Here is a 16159-nt window from a genome sequence, read left to right on the forward strand (position 1 = left end):
GACATATGAGTTGGGTGAGGAGGTCCCCGAATAGTTATAGTGGTGAGAAATATTAGACATATGAGTCAATGATCAATTCTTGGAGGGTGTAATTTATAGTTCCGATGTATAAAAAAAAAACTCATATAAGTTATTTATACAATTTTTTTCCACAGATAATAATTAGGTGCTAAAAAAAATAGTGTGAAAATAACTTTAAAAGAAATTTATTTCCAATGCTTGACTTTCTTTCCCCTCCAGCACCCATATGATTAAAATGCATAAAAACAAAATAAAGTATCAAAATCGGAAAATCCATCCACACTATATAATTGATGACGAAACTTGGATGACGAATTTTGATGACTAGGAACTTTTCCTGTCATTTCCTGCAACTTTCCTTCTCTCGCAACTATATATTTCTACACCCACTTTTGACAGCTCAACCAGTTTAATTAATTCACTCTCAGCAGAACTTGCAATGGAATCAACATGCATAGATACTTCACTCAATCTTAACGTTGTTCCTTCTCTGAACATGGTTCGTATACATAAATAAATAATCTTCTCTTTTTTCTAAGTTCCTTAATTTCTAACTCTAAATTTGGAATTTTTGTGACCAGGATGAGTTTTTGGTTGAAGAGTTGCATCGTCTAAGTTGTGAGAATAAGAGGCTGAGTGAGAGTCTGACCCACATGTGGGAGAACTATGAGGCTATGCAAAATCAGTTGAGCCAATTGGTGAACAAAAAAATTGAACACCAAACACAACAATCACGGAAGAGAAAAGCTGAGTTTGAAAGTTGCATCAATAATACTGAGTGCAGCACCAATATTACAGAGGAGGAGTCAGTAATCAAAAGGACCAGTGATACCATGAATATGATCACCTTGCCCAAGGTTTCCAAGGTTCTTGTGAAGACAGAAGCATCTAATACTAGCTTAGTAAGTTTCCTAATTTCAAGTTTCTTGCAAGTAATTAGCTTGTAGTTTTGATGCATATATAAATTTATGATGAAAATCTTGAGACACATTTGCTGTCCCACCAAATGGGTTGGTTATAAACTTACAATGATAATTTTTAATAGACATGACAAAATGAGAAAAATGGGACATGAAATGAGGGGCAAATGATATTTGATCCATAAATTTAGCATTGTGAAAGAGGGATGAAAATCTTGTGTTCCTAAAGACATACCAAAATATTATTGGTGCTGAGTTTTATAGCTGTTATTTTAAGTAAACTGTGAAGCTTAATTTCAAGTACTTACTGAAAATTCTGAATATGATTTTGGGCATATAGTACGTGATGGATGGATATCAATGGAGGAAGTATGGTCAGAAAGTCACAAGAGATAACCCCTCACCTAGAGCCTACTTCAAATGCTCCTATGCCCCAAGCTGCCCAGTGAAGAAAAAGGTAAATTCCTTCATAATTGGATCACGAATATTTTGATACTTATAGCATGTTTGGTTCAACTTATTCTCTTTTTTCAGAATCAATTCTGTTATCCAGGAGCTACTCATCACAGCTTCTCTCTAGAATTGATTCTGACTTTAGAACCAATTGTCATATCTTGATCCCTTCTATCATTATTCATTGCCATACATCAATTAGGTGCAGAAAAGCTTAGATGACCCTACCATACTGGTTGCAACGTATGAAGGAGAGCACAACCATGGTCATCAGCAGCTAGCTAAAATTCCATTGGTGTCAAGGCAAAGTGAAGAAGGCCCTATGGGGTCAGTTCATGTTTCCTCACCTACATCCATTATTGACAAGGTCGACAATGTTCAAAAGTCATCATCTATTCGGCAGTTTCTGGTTCAACAAATGGCTACTTCTTTGACAAGGGATCCCAATTTCACAGCAGCACTTGCCACTGCCATTTCAGGGAGAATTCTTGACCAGACTTCTATGCCCAAATGGTGAATTAACACATGAACTGTGTTATTTTACTCTGTTCATTTACAGAGGCTGCAAAGTCAAGTAGCGAGAGGAATGTATATACTAAAAAATTAAAGGGAAAAGAACAAGTTGAAATTCTGTTCCTCTTAGTGTGCAGCAGCCCAAGCTAAATATCGGATTTTTCTTTAAGAAATAAAGTTGTACATTTATTTTTCCCTTCACATCCATTTTGTTTGGGTGTTGAATTAGCGAACCTTATAGAGTGGACATTAAAGATGGTACCTAGAAGGTACTCTGACACTCAAATTGGTCAGGCACGGACAGAATTAGAATTAGGGTAGAATAAGTGTGTAGCTGAGAGATGTCTCATGTTTACGTATACATATGTTGGGTTGTTCTAATCTCGTAGAGAATTATCTAGCAATATGATATGATAATAGATATATCTAGTACCTAGTCATATTAAATTAAATGTTACCAAATTCGTAATCTTTATTCTCTTCAATTGGGCCAATTTGTTAGACTTATAAGGGGGCGTTTGTTTCACGGATTGGAAAAGGATATCCGGGAATGTTGTTCCCGGGAAAATTATGATGGGAATGCTATTCCCAGGCATCTTTAAAAAATCTGTTTGGTTCACAAAATCAATTCTCTGGAATCTTTTCCAATATTCCTGGGTATAATTACAATATATGTTTGGTTCAAAATGTATATACCTGGGAATAGATAGTAAAATTCTTAAAATACCCTTCGCGGTAAAAGACATGGGTAGTGGGTAGTTGGTAGTGGGTAGTGGCAATTCAGAGATTTCACACCAAAAATCTCATTCCCTTCTATTCAGGATTCAACTTACCCACCTCTCCATCATGAGAATGAGAAATGCTTCTGGATGGGCATATGACTTACCCAGAAATGAAAGATACCCGGGAATATTTTTTTCAAATCTGCTACCAAACACTGGAATGTAGATTCCAGCCAAAACATTCCCGGGAATCATTTTCCAATACGTGAAACAAACGCCCCCTAATATTTCGTAACAGTTGCCCCCCAAGTTTGAGTGTCCGAGGCATGAGGATTTTTGGAGTAACAAGCTCTGATTTAGGTAGCGTTTGGTAGACAGGTGTGAAGGGAATGGAACAGGACACATGGGTTCCGTTCTGTGTTTGTCGTGTTTTAAAGATAGAACGGAACGGGACAAAAGGCTCCAGGAACGGGACACTTTTGTTCCCTGAAAAAGGGTGGAACGGAAGGGAACGAAACAGAACACTCTCTTAAAACTTTTGCAAGTTCAAAAATACCCCTAATTTATATTTGAAATTTTATGTATCTAAACAGTTTAAAATCACTTATAAAATTAAAAGCACTTATTATATTTGTAGACAAAGTTAAATATAAATCTACTTTTTCAAAAAAATCACTTAAAATAAAATCAATTATTTTTTTCAAAAGTAAAATCACTTTTTGTAAGCAATGATAAACGAGCCAATTAGAGTGCGTTTGATTCAACTTATTTTGAAAAAAAATCACTTTTTTAATCAAAAAATCACTTTTAAAATAAAAAAAATCACTTTTTTAATCAAATATCACATTTTGTGTTTGTTTAAGCTGAAGTTGAAAACAGATTATTTGAAACAGTTACTTTAGCTTATCATGAAAACCTATGATGATAGATGAGAGGAGATAAAAAAAGTGATTTTAATTAGAGTAATCAAACACGAATCAACTTAATTAAAATAAAATCAAATATTTTTTCAAAAGTAAAATCACTTTTTGTAAGCAATGATAAACGAGCCAATTAGAGTGCGTTTGATTCAACTTATTTTAAAAAAAAATCACTTTTTTAATCAAAAAATCACTTTTAAAATAAAAAAAATCACTTTTTTAATCAAATATCACATTTTGTGTTTGTTTAAGCTGAAGTTGAAAACAGATTATTTGAAACAGTTACTTTAGCTTATCATGAAAACCTATGATGATAGATGAGAGGAGATAAAAAAAGTGATTTTAATTAGAGTAATCAAACACGAATCAACTTAATTAAAATAAAATCAAATATTTTTTCAAAAGTAAAATCAGTTTTTGTAAGCAATGATAAACGAGCCAATTAGAATGCGTTTAATTCAACTTATTTTTGAAAAATCACTTTTAATCAAAAAAATCACTTTTTGTGTTTGTTTCAGCTGAAGCTGATAACAAATTATTTGAAACAGTTACTTTAGCTTATAATGAAAATCTATGATGATAGATGAGGGGAGATAAAAAAAAGTGATTTTAATTAAAGTAGTCGAACACGAATCAACTTATGTTTTTCACAAAATCTCTTAAAAAAATTATAGTTAAAATTCAATATTTTTAATCTAAATAAACGCACTTAAAATAGCTTAAATAGATAATTATGTTTCTGCTTTTTTCAATATCACACTGAAACAATTAAACAATATATAAGTGATTATTTTAAAGAAATAAGTGATTATTTCATGAAGCAAGCAATAACAAACAGTTTCTATGCAAAATGTTCAATTGAGTTCAATTTGTTTTCCTCAATCAAATATTAAACATGCAGGGTTATATATGTAATTAAAATCATTGTTCTGTTCTATTGACTTGGAGTTACCAAACACAGCGCATAGAACATTATTGTCCTGTTCCATCCTGTTCTGTTCCGTTCCGTTCTGTTCTGTTCTGTCCTATTCCGTCACCAAACGCTAGCTTAGTCTCTTTGGCCCGAGGCAACAAAGACTGCTTGGTATGTCCTCTTGTGGTATACTTGCGAACCAGGGTGAAGGTAAAAGCTTTCTAAGGCATGTGTCCAAGATAGATAATGGTAATTCAAGCTTGTGGTATATGTTTATGAATGGACGCATCGTTCGAGGTTCTTTGGATACAGAAATGTCTCGTCTTATCAAAGTATGATAGGTAAGATAGGTGGCAGTTACGCGTGTTTCTTCAATTTATGTGAATTGATTCGCTGCAGTTATTAAAAAGTTAAATAATGATGAATCGCGGGGTATAAAAAATCGTCATTGCCCCTCTCTTAGGAGCTGAAAATCATCATTTCCCCTTGATTTAAATTTTAAAGCCTTTAAATGTGGAAGGAGAGTTTTGGCCTTCTATGTATTATTGCACTTGCTAATTTTCCATGTTTTAAACTCGCTGCTTTCCGTTGCACACACGCAACGTTCCCTTCAAGATTGTCAACCCTTTTTTAAATTTTGTAAGTTCTTTAACTATTTTAATATCCCTCTTTCTTCGACCGTGTTTACATGTTAGGACATAGTAAAGGTTGAAACTTTGTGTCGTTACCTTGATGGTTACTCCACAGGTAGAGCCATGAGTTAGTGGTGTTGGTATCTCTTCCCTCCGTCGTGTGCAGGTGGGATAGCTTGAGGTTATGGATCGGAGCTATTAGTATCGTGTATGTAAGGTAAAGTCATGATCTTTATTCTCATTATCTATCCACAACCTACTGCTAAAAAATGAGATTTAGCGTCGGGTATTACAACCACTATTAAAAGCAATTCTATTTTACTTTTCAAGTAGCGGTGGTTATAAGTAATATATGATGACAATTAGAGAGGTCATTAACATTTTGCATTTGATGTCTATTTTTCTTGTATGGGTGTTCATAACCAATCAAATCATGAAATACAAATTGAAAAATCGATTAAAAAAATCAATAGCCAATTTAAACGATGTGTTCACTTCTCCTGTGTTTAAGTAATAACTTTTGTCTTAATTTGGATCACTTTAGGCATTACTGAATTAATATAACGCTGACATAGAATTATGTAAATAGTGTTTCTTTAAGAAACTGAAATTCAATACAATCCAAACCGATAAAATTTGGATCATATTGGTTTGAATTTTTAAAAAACAAAAACAACTGAATGATGCAATAACAAGAAGGAAGAGTGGACTGGGCGAGACCCTAGGGTCCCTCGCCCAGGCGAGCCAACCCGGGGCGATGCGCGAGCCAGGGAGTTGGGCTTTTTCCTGGGAGGCCCAGCTGGCTCATTAGGAGAAGTTAAGGGTGCCAAGCCCAAACCCCGAATGTATAAATAGGGAGCGGTTACCAATTGTAAGGGACTCTTAGCCCATTTGAGAAATAACAAGATTGAAATTCAGTTACTTTCTCTCTCTAAGCGGTTACGCTCTTACTCTCTCTAGATTCTCACATCACGATCCTTTCACTCTAGGTACCGTACCTCATCTCTATGTTCTTGGATAGAACATTTGGCGCCGTCTGTGGGGAACGGTAGATTTTGATTCCCGGATCACGTAGATTGTGATTTGATCAAGAGAAATCTGATTTTCTGTGCAATTTTACTTCGACTTTTGGATTTTCGGTGAAGCTCTAGTCATCCAACAGAACTTGATGGAATCACGTCGTCGACGTCGAAGCGAAGAGCTAGAGCAGGGACGCGGCTCACCACCGCGCCGCGTAAGAAAGAGGTTGCGTCGTGAAGAGGAGCACCGCGCACGAGGTATTGACCTCAGGCTGCAAAACAATTGTCTGCAAGAAGAGTTGGAGTATTATCGCCTCAAGCAGTGGGGCGAAGAAGTGAGGGGAGCCAAGGCCGCTGAGAAGGTCGAGCCATTCTCAGCGGCAGTGAGGGAGGTGGCTGTGCCGGATGATATGAGGAGTCTTAAGTTAGCGACATACAACGGACAAACGGATCCAAAGGATCATCTGCTTTATTTCAACGTGAAGATGGCAACAAGCGCGGCTTCCGATGCGGTCAAGTGCAGGATGTTTCCATCCACGTTTAAGAGTGCGGTAACGGCTTGGTTTAAAGCTCTGCAAGAGGATCTATAGCAAAGTTCTGCGACTTATCATCGCAATTCCTTACTCAGTTCTCTGCAAGCAAGATTGAGCCGGTGACAGTTGCAGATCTGTATGACATTCGACAGACGGAACGAGAAACTTTGAAGCAATATGTAAAGCGGTACAGTGATGTGTCTAAGAAGATCGAGGAGTCAGAGCCTCAGACATGCGTGCGCGCCTTCGAAAACGGATTGCTGCCGGGAAAGCTAAACAGCAAGATGAGTCGAAAGCCGGCGCGCTCGATGACAGAAGCTCGCGCCCAGGAGAGTGCATACATCCTAGAAGAGGAGGACGACGCATTCAAGAAGAAACGTGTAAGGGCGGGAAAAAATAAGCAGCCGGAGGGATGAGTCGCTAACGAGAAAATGGAAATGGAAAAAGGAGGCAAATGGAACACGAGAAAAGGACGTCGAGCGTTTCCCCCCTCGCCGGACAAACAGCCCTCGCTGGCGTGGAAGGCCAAAGAGATGCTCGAATGAAGAATTGGCAAAGCTGCTCCAGGAGGCAGAGGTGACGAAAGTGGTCAAGAGCATAAGAGATGGAAATGGTTCGCAGCGAGAGGTGGAGGTCCGGACAAAATGGTGCGAATATCACCACTTGGAAGGCCATGACACCAGTACTTGTTTCGCGCTGAAAGGCAAGGTAGGAAGGCTGATTAGGGCGAGGCAAGCGCAAGCAACAGACCGTGAATCAGATAAGGACCATCGGGGCGTTCGTCGGCGAGCACCAGCGTCAGATAAGAGGCGAGCAAAGGTGGCGACAGAGAAAGGGGCTGAAGAAACTTTTAACAGCAATGCCAAGATGTCAGTCGAAACGATCAACACAATCGCAGGAGGTTTTGACAAGGGTGGCAGTAGGTCCACGGCGAGACTGAGGCGCAAGGGGGCTGTAGCATCGGTGCAAGAGTATCCAGCCCCGTTTGGCTGTAAACACCCAAATATAGTGATTTCGGCGGCGGATTTTGAAGGGATTAGGACGCACAAGGACGATCCAGTGGTAGTAATGGTGAGAATCAATGGCTTTAACGTGCAAAGAGTGCTTTTGGACCAAGGTAGTTCCGCATACATTTACAGAGATGCGTTTGATAAGTTGGGGTTGGCAGACAAGGATTTAAGACCGTACACGGGGGTCCTAGTAGGATTCTCTAGAAAGCAGGTCCAGGTGCGCGACTATGTAGATTTGTTTACGGTTTTTGAGGTCGACGAAAGCGCTGAGCTTCTACGCGTAAGGTATTTGGTCTTGCAGGTTGCGGCGGCGTACAACGTCATCATAGGGCGGAACACATTGAATCGTCTCTGCGCGGTGATTTCAACGGCCCACCTGGCAGTAAAATACCCCCTGATTTGCGGTAAAGTTGGTAAAATCGAAGTAGACCAGCAAAGGGCGAGAGAATGCTACAGCAACTGCCTTAATTTGTACGGTAAGAAATGAGTTAATGACGGGCACAGGTGTCATGAGATTAAAGTCGAAAAGGGGGAACGGGAACAGCTAGTTGCACAGGGTCAAAACGCCGAGGGACAGTTGGTCGGCGGGAACATAAGAGGATCAAGGAAAAATCGAAGTCGGGACAAGGAAAGCCGAGAGGCGGGACATAATGGACAACATACTCCCATCGTTGACGAGAGGCGTTGGGAGAACTGTGATATGGACGCATCCAGCAAGGGTGTGCTGGCGATTGAGCTCAGGCTTACCGCCGAGCAGGAAGGGTGCTTGGATAGATTGGTAGAGGACAAGGTGGACCTCTTTAGCTGGGAGCAAGACGAGGCAGCGCTCCGAAGGTTGAATACACTTAACAGGCCAGTACAGTTGGCGGGAAAGAAGAATCAAAGGGCGAGCAGGGAGGCTGGCCCAGATCAGAGTAACTGGAAGATGGAGGAAGAAGGGGGACAGTCGCGTGGCCGCCGGGATAAGAAAAGGAATAATATGAAGTACAAGAGCCCAGCAGAAGCCGCTGATATGGGGCCGAAAGAGACGAACCAGCACGTCGGGCGAGAGAATGAGACCAAAAGACCTCATTTTTTCCATATGGTCGCCGGGAAGTACGAGGAGCTGGAAGATAGGATGTTCGGTGTGGTGCCCTGATCAGACGAGCCGGCGATAGAACAAGGGTGTGGCGAGGAAGCTGAGGAACTATGGTAAAAATAAAGATGTGCTATTTTTCTCCACCACGGGAGTTTTTTAACGAGGCATCCCTCGAATGTAAAAACTTTTCACAAGTCAAATATACAAGGATATTCTCAGCAATACTCCTAACCTTCAACTAAATAGAGACGGCAGCCTGGTGGGAAAAATTCCCTGAAGGTGGCGATCTCAACACGACCTTGATGTCTGGGGATCACCCCAGAAAGTCCGGCGCTGACCGTAGCCACCCGTTGGCGACGTGTGCGGATAAGCTTCTTATCCCAAGAACCTCCCCGAAATATGGGCGAGTCAAGTCTCCCTAAAATGCGGGCGAACATTTTAACTAGGCCAAGCCTTAGGCAACCCACATGGTCATTGGGCCCCAAGCAATCATAAGTCCCCGTCTAATAAGGTTGGTGGGGCCACATCTAATCTTACGGGAAAAGGGTGTGAACAAAGCCTCGGTCAAAGACTGAGCAAAAGACCTAGTTACACTTAGCACACTCTCAAAATCATTCACGCGAAACTCAGACTCAAGTACTGGAGCTATGGGCGAAAGGGCGGCGTAATATGGCGAATCGCCGAAATCGCATGTTTATGCATAAATTCGTTCATTCATTCATAAGTTCGTTCATTCATTCATAAGTTCATTCATTCATTCGTACGTTCATTCATTCATTCATTAAGGACAGGCGTAGTTTTATTCATTAAAACTAATAAAGTACATTTAAAACGGAGGGTTCATCCTCATTACATGATACCGATCTAGCACCACTGCTAGCTGCCTATCTAAGATTCGCCTCTGAAATATCAGTTGTGCCATCTCATTCTTGCACTCTTCTTTTCGCTCCTCTGTATCGTTCTCACGGAGCTCCAATTCCCATTCCCAACCACCAATTTGTCTGGTGATTTCAGCCTCCTCTTGAAGAAGCCCGCCTAGCTCCTCCACATACGCTAGAAAGATGCGAATGGCCGCATCCAGAATTGGGTTCAACTCCATCGCCAGCAATTGACAGACTAATTGATGGATGTGGCCCACGGATGTCCTCCGGTAGTACAAGGCGGCATACAGATTCTGCTCGAAGGCTCTTTCCCTCAGTTCGTTCAGAGCTCTCTCATAGTTTGCCATAGATGATTCTCTTCAAGTTTGTTCCTCTCCCTAAAATAACCCTGTTATGTATATTCGCGGAACGCTTACTAGCATTTAAACGATGAAACACCTTCCCGAGACTCCGTTACCGAGGTCGTCTTTGAATGCCTTAAATCCACTTGGCTAGTGGTAAACGATGGTCCTCTGATTAGCATTAAAGGATGTGGTGTTTCGGGAACGAAAGTCAAGAATTCGCAGGTCGGTTGACCCGCTCATTTCAGGCCAGGTCACCAGGGCTCATGAGGAACATGACTCCAACGGAGAGAGGCGAGAGCCCGAACATTGTTAAAAAAAAAGGAAAAGAGCTCAGGATCTTCATTAAAAAAGGACAGGAAAATTAATTGTTATTACACAACAAATTTAAGGGTCATTAACATTTTTACTTTACTCTACATCTTCTTCGTCCAGGAAACGCTCGGTGACGAAGCCCGGAGTATCGTCGGGGCCGACAAGTCCAGCAGGAGTCACCTTTTTGAACGCTCCCATTTGGCTCAGGTCAATTCGAGGATGGAGGTGTTGAACTTGAGTTTTGACAAGGAAGAAGCCACGCACACGTTCGAAGACGGCCGCAGCAGCGGCATCTGACCTCACCTTCTCTTCTAAGGCCTTCGCGTCAAACCACCATGACCCCTGACGCATGCATAACCACAGCTGGGCGGGAAGACCAAGTGTGGGTGATGGCCGTCGCCGCTAGCCAACTTGTGGACTCGTGGGATCAAAGGAGTTCGCCGGGAAAGTCAAAAAACTAGTCTTAGATTCTGGTTACCAAGTCATGTTGGCAATTATGTTAAGTTGTTAGGTTTTGGCTCTAGGTAATTTACTCATGGTTGTCACCTTGTATTTGCTTTTTCTTTAAAAGACACACTCAGCTCTCATGCTTCGAGCTCGGTGTCTTGTGGACTTGTGGACTGGGCGAGACCCTAGGGTCCTCGCCCAGGCGTGCCAACTGGCTCATTAGGAGAAGTTAAGAGCGCCAAGCCCAAACCCCGAATGTATAAATAGGGAGCGGTTGCCAATTGTAAGGGACTCTTAGCTCATTTGAGAAATAACAAGATTGAAATTCAGTTACTTTCTCTCTCTAAGCGGTTACACTCTTACTCTATCTAGATTCTCACATCACGATCCTTTCACTCTAGGTACCGTACCTCATCTCTATGTTTTTTGATAGAACAAAGAGAATGAATTTAATGATTTTTCCCTATAAAATCGAATTAATCCAAACTAGGAACATCCTGAGTTGTGATATATTTACACTCTTATTTCTTTTATAATTCATTTTCACTTTTTTTCTTTTTTTTTTCTTTATTCATTTTCTATCACATTAATAGGGGTTGTCTAAATGACCCATGATAAAGTTTGAGTTAAATAACTCATCATCTAATCACATTGGAGATAAATGAGTTGGAAATAAATTAATAAATAAAATATATAAATTTCAACTCACTTATCTCCAATGTAACTGGATAATGAGTTATTTAACTTAAACTTTATCATGGGTTATTTAGACGACCCACGTTAATATTATATTAATCATTTCTCTTTCTTTTTCTACAATTTTACTAGGATGGATGTGGATTTAGAATGTGTATCCAACCTTTTCCGGAACACCCTTATTGTGATGCAGTGAATTATGTACACGACTATATATGAAGTCATTGTCATATAGTGGGAACGACACCGGTCTCAACACCATTAGTGATTCACGACTCTCGTATTATCATCGCTTAAAACGAAAAGGCTTGTGCCACGATGACATCATCTCCATTACGTAAGGGAACTAGAAACCAAAGGCACGTCGATCGCGCGAGACAGTACTGTTCAAAGTGATTAATATTCTTGTTATATATCCCATCACTCTGGAATTTTCTATCACATGGAGTTGAATTGAACAATTTAATCAGAACTAGAAAGAACTACACTGGTCCACACCTCATTTTCCATGAGATGCGGATAGGAACTACAAAGGAGAGCAAAACGCTAGTACTACACATATAGGTTAAGGAAAATCACTTATTCACACTTTCCCAGCACAACCTAATTGAGAGATAGAAAAAAAGAGATAGTTAAGAAATATAATGATTGATGCGATAGAAAAAGATGATAAATAGAATAAAAAAAAAACAAGTGAAAGGTAAATTGAAGAAAAAATAAAATGTAAATGTATCATTGTTGATAGTTGGATTGATTTTCAATCTCTAATTTTATTGACCCTCCAACAATTACACTCTTAGAGTAATTTTCTTAAATATATAAATAGAGGTGCTCCATTTAATTTATACTATTTGTTATTAGGCGCCTTGTTATTATTAGCTCATCGTCCTTTCAATTCATAAAATAAGAGAAACTCTTTCACCTGGAATTGGAGGTCGTTCAAGTTCAACCTATCCATCATAATGGATGAAAAGGTAACTAACTGAGTACCTCTGCTATACTTCTTATTCTTGTTTCTTTATACCCAAACATACATGTGACTGCATATATTCTCAAGGGAAAAAAAGTAGATATACAAAAACTCTTTCTGAACAAACAATTTTTTCTTTGTTTATGTTAATAGGAGAGGTATTAGAGGAAAACTTCTTATTGTGATAGATGAGATATGTGAATCTTGGACACCACCTGCACCTATCGTTTGCAGCTGAGCGGAAGGTTCTGATTGATATCAATTAATAAGAACTTGAGAGAACTATATCACGAAATATGGCGGTTGTAATTGGAGAGCCCAAAATGTATAAAGTATAAATCACAAACTAGAATCTCATATTTTCATTATGAGACTCAAGTCTCGTACCTTGCAGTTGGTCCTAACGTAGGATGAAAGCATTATGAAGCTAATTGTAAAAGCTTAATTATAACATTAATCTTTATCTGATCAGGAGGAAACTCTTCAAGCAAAGCTACAACAAGTGAGGGAGGAGAACAATGCTCTAAGACTGATGCTTGAGGTTCTGAGCAGCAAGTGCAGAAAGCTTGAGTCCCAACTTGAAGAGATCAACAAGAACGAACAGAAGGGTATCAGTTCATATCAAATTGAGTCTCTGTCTAACCATGTTTCTAGCAAGAGAGCAAGGCTAGAATTTCCCACAGTCAAAAAGCCATTGGAAATCTTCTTCAGAACCCTCCCCAATGATGACACTTTGGTAAGCAATTTAGCTGTTAGGGTTCCAAATATTGGGCATCGTTGACTTGTAAGTATGGTCTACTTTATTTCTATATTTTAGTTTAACCGTCTATCTTTTATTATAAATAAGAGCTCTCTCATCAGGGTGGTATTATTATTGAGTTTTTCTTTTTAAGTTGGAAGTATTTTTTTGTAAAGAAGGAAATCAATCTTTGTGTCTTTTATTTTTCTCATTTAATATCAGTCTTTTATCCTAAAATTACACTTTCGTCCCCTATCTTTTGTTGTTTGCTTATTTGGGTTTTCCCAGCCCTAACATTAGGATCATCCTTATTTTCATTAATTAAAATTACTTAATTATGTTCAAATTCAACTATGAAGATTCTAATAACACTTTTCCTTTGATAATTTAGTTAATTAAAGATGGATATCAGTGGAGGAAGTATGGGCAGAAGGTTACCAAAGACAATGGTTCTCCTCGAGCTTACTTTAGGTGCTCCATGGCTCCCACTTGCCCAGCCAAAAAGAAGGTATACTATACAAATATGTCCTACATTCTATTATTTATTTTCTCTGAAGCAATAAAGATGATTTTAAGTGATTAAGATGATTTATTAATGTAGGAACAAGTTTAAAACCATGTATGGATCATGATCATCTAAAAGGAAACGTGTCATCTGATAATGTTATGTTAAAATCTTGTATGAATCACTCTACTGATATCTATTAAATAGTTAGAACTCTATAATATGTATGTATGAAGTCCGAGATAAGATGAATTTTCACATGAAAATAAATTTACTTAAACATATCATTTTCAGTCACAAATTTTCACAGTTGGCAATTCTGAGACTAATCATTCACAATCCTCTGACAACATAAAAGTAGTAGCAGGCCGGTATATATGTTTGATCGAATCCTTAACTACTTACTTAAAAAGACAAGTGTTGATCCACTTACGTTAGTCCACTTGTTTAAACTTATTAGATTTGATAGACTTACTTATTTAAGTAAATATAAGTAATACAATATTATTATTAGTATTACAATTATATTAAGTTTTCAGCATAAAGTATTCAAATCATATGATCTATTACTATTGTACAAAAAAAAATATGATCTATTACTAACAAGTTACTAGTCTAGTGGCAGATAACTAAAACTCTTATAAGAAGAGATAAGTTTAAAATCTAAGAAAGTTATTTGTTAGAAGAGATTAAACAGACATTAGTCATACCCCTCAAACAAGGTGAGGACACCCAAGACAAAAAAAAAATCACATGATCTATTAAAAGCTTATGTTCTTTGATGTACTAACTATTTGAGCCTATAAAATTATGGATTAAATTTCTATACACTGACTGTATAAAGAATTTTATACATACATCTAATCATATCTATTTATTTTTCTTTTTAAATATAATTGAATGACAATGTCAATACATTATAATTAAATTCTAAGATTATTTACTATAAGTTTGTATAAAAGTTGGCAAGCACTAATACTGTGGTTCTCCCTGAAACAATAAATCATAAATCATGTATCAATATTAAACAAACATACCCTAATTACCAGTAAGATGTTGGTGATAAGCAATTTAGACATATGTAAGAATGAGAGTACAAGTTTGAATTTTGGGAAAACATTTGCTGAAAGGGACATGTAACCACGTCACGAACGAGTGACGACATCGCTCAAGTAAAAAAAAAAAAAAACCTTAGCGATAAAATTATGACTCATTTATAAGTCTTAGTATAAAATAAACTTTCAAAACCATGTTAAGCTTTTAAAAAGACTAGACCATAGCGAATTATTGAATCTAATTTAAAATGACCTACTGTATAGCAGAAAGCGAAATCACAAGTCTTTTTCTTTTTGACAAAGAAATCATAAGTCTTCGAAGTGCAATTTTGATTGGATTATTGTAACAGCAATAGATTAGAAGCCCCTAAAAAAACAACCACTTCTACCTTTTCAAATAACATAAGTTAAAATAAGCTTTCATACTATTTATGTCGTGTCATATAGCATATGACCTATTAAGATTAAAAAAAAAAAAAACCCATGTCATATCCATTTCTTTATGATGATTAAGTAATGCTGCCTTATTATATGGTTTTGAATTATTTTCTTTTTTTGGTGTGTTTTGATGAATTGTGGTCCAATAGACTCTAACCTTAACTGAAATTACTCATTTAGGTGCAAAGATGCACACATGATAGGTCTATCCTTGCTGCAACTTATGATGGAGAGCACAACCATAGTGCCCTTGATGACTCATTCAGACCATCTTCATCCACACCAAAAGGCTCATCAATAGCTAATAATTTATCTCCAACAATTATACCATATGATAAAGAAGCTATGAACAATGTCTTTGCTATTTCTGATTGGGCTCAAACAAATGCTAGACTCTATGAGGATGTCATTCCACAGCATGTCCATGGCAGCAACATCAAAATTGAAGATTATATAAGTTCTGTGATCAAAGATCCTGATTTCACTACTGCATTAGCGGAAGCAGTTGCCCACATTATCACAGGTCAACATAAGCGACAAAGTCTAAATCTCAATTTGGATATTCCAAAAGAGTGAAATGAAGGGGGTTTCTCTTTGTACCCCCATTTTTTCCCACTATACCACCACAGATAACTTTCGGAAAGAAATTAATTTCCAGAAATGATTCGCTTCCGGAAAATAATTCCTGGATGCATGTGTTGGTGCAGTGAGAGAAAAATGGGGTTTCACCACCCCACAATCTCAATGCCCATATGCAAGTAAAGCGTAAAGAGATTGAATTTTACGTACTTAAATAGCAGTCAAATTGCAATGAAGATGAATTATAGACCAGTGAGTAGTAGACTTTTAGCACTGTAAAGTGAGCAAATTTTCCTTAGTTTGTATTCAATGCATAATGTAGGATTGAGAAGATATGTGGTGGTTAGTTTGCAGTTTTCACAATTTTTTACTTTTGGTTATGGCTCAAAGAGTTCAATAACTATGAACTGTCAATCTAAAAATGTTTTACAGAGACACTCAATCAGCATTCACTATTTT

The 16159-nt window shown here is 38.1% G+C and overlaps 2 protein-coding genes across 2 annotated transcripts; both read left to right on the forward strand.

The window, feature by feature from the left end:
• Nucleotides 1-433: 433 nt before the first annotated feature.
• Nucleotides 434-2392, forward strand: LOC130718457 (probable WRKY transcription factor 40). The gene is made up of 4 exons (XM_057569052.1): nt 434-520; nt 603-923; nt 1282-1398; nt 1597-2392. The coding sequence occupies exons 1-4, from the start codon at nt 461-463 to the stop codon at nt 1909-1911; spliced, it is 813 nt and encodes a 270-aa protein (XP_057425035.1). The 5' UTR covers nt 434-460; the 3' UTR covers nt 1912-2392.
• Nucleotides 2393-5169: 2777 nt separating this feature from the next.
• Nucleotides 5170-16130, forward strand: LOC130716672 (probable WRKY transcription factor 40). Its single transcript, XM_057566673.1, has 5 exons — nt 5170-5311; nt 12276-12388; nt 12857-13120; nt 13515-13631; nt 15302-16130. The coding sequence occupies exons 2-5, from the start codon at nt 12377-12379 to the stop codon at nt 15695-15697; spliced, it is 789 nt and encodes a 262-aa protein (XP_057422656.1). The 5' UTR covers nt 5170-5311; nt 12276-12376; the 3' UTR covers nt 15698-16130.
• The last annotated feature ends 29 nt before the right edge of the window (nt 16131-16159 follow it).

This window comes from Lotus japonicus, chromosome 5, assembly GCF_012489685.1.
Source record: "Lotus japonicus ecotype B-129 chromosome 5, LjGifu_v1.2".
NCBI lineage: Eukaryota > Viridiplantae > Streptophyta > Magnoliopsida > Fabales > Fabaceae > Lotus > Lotus japonicus.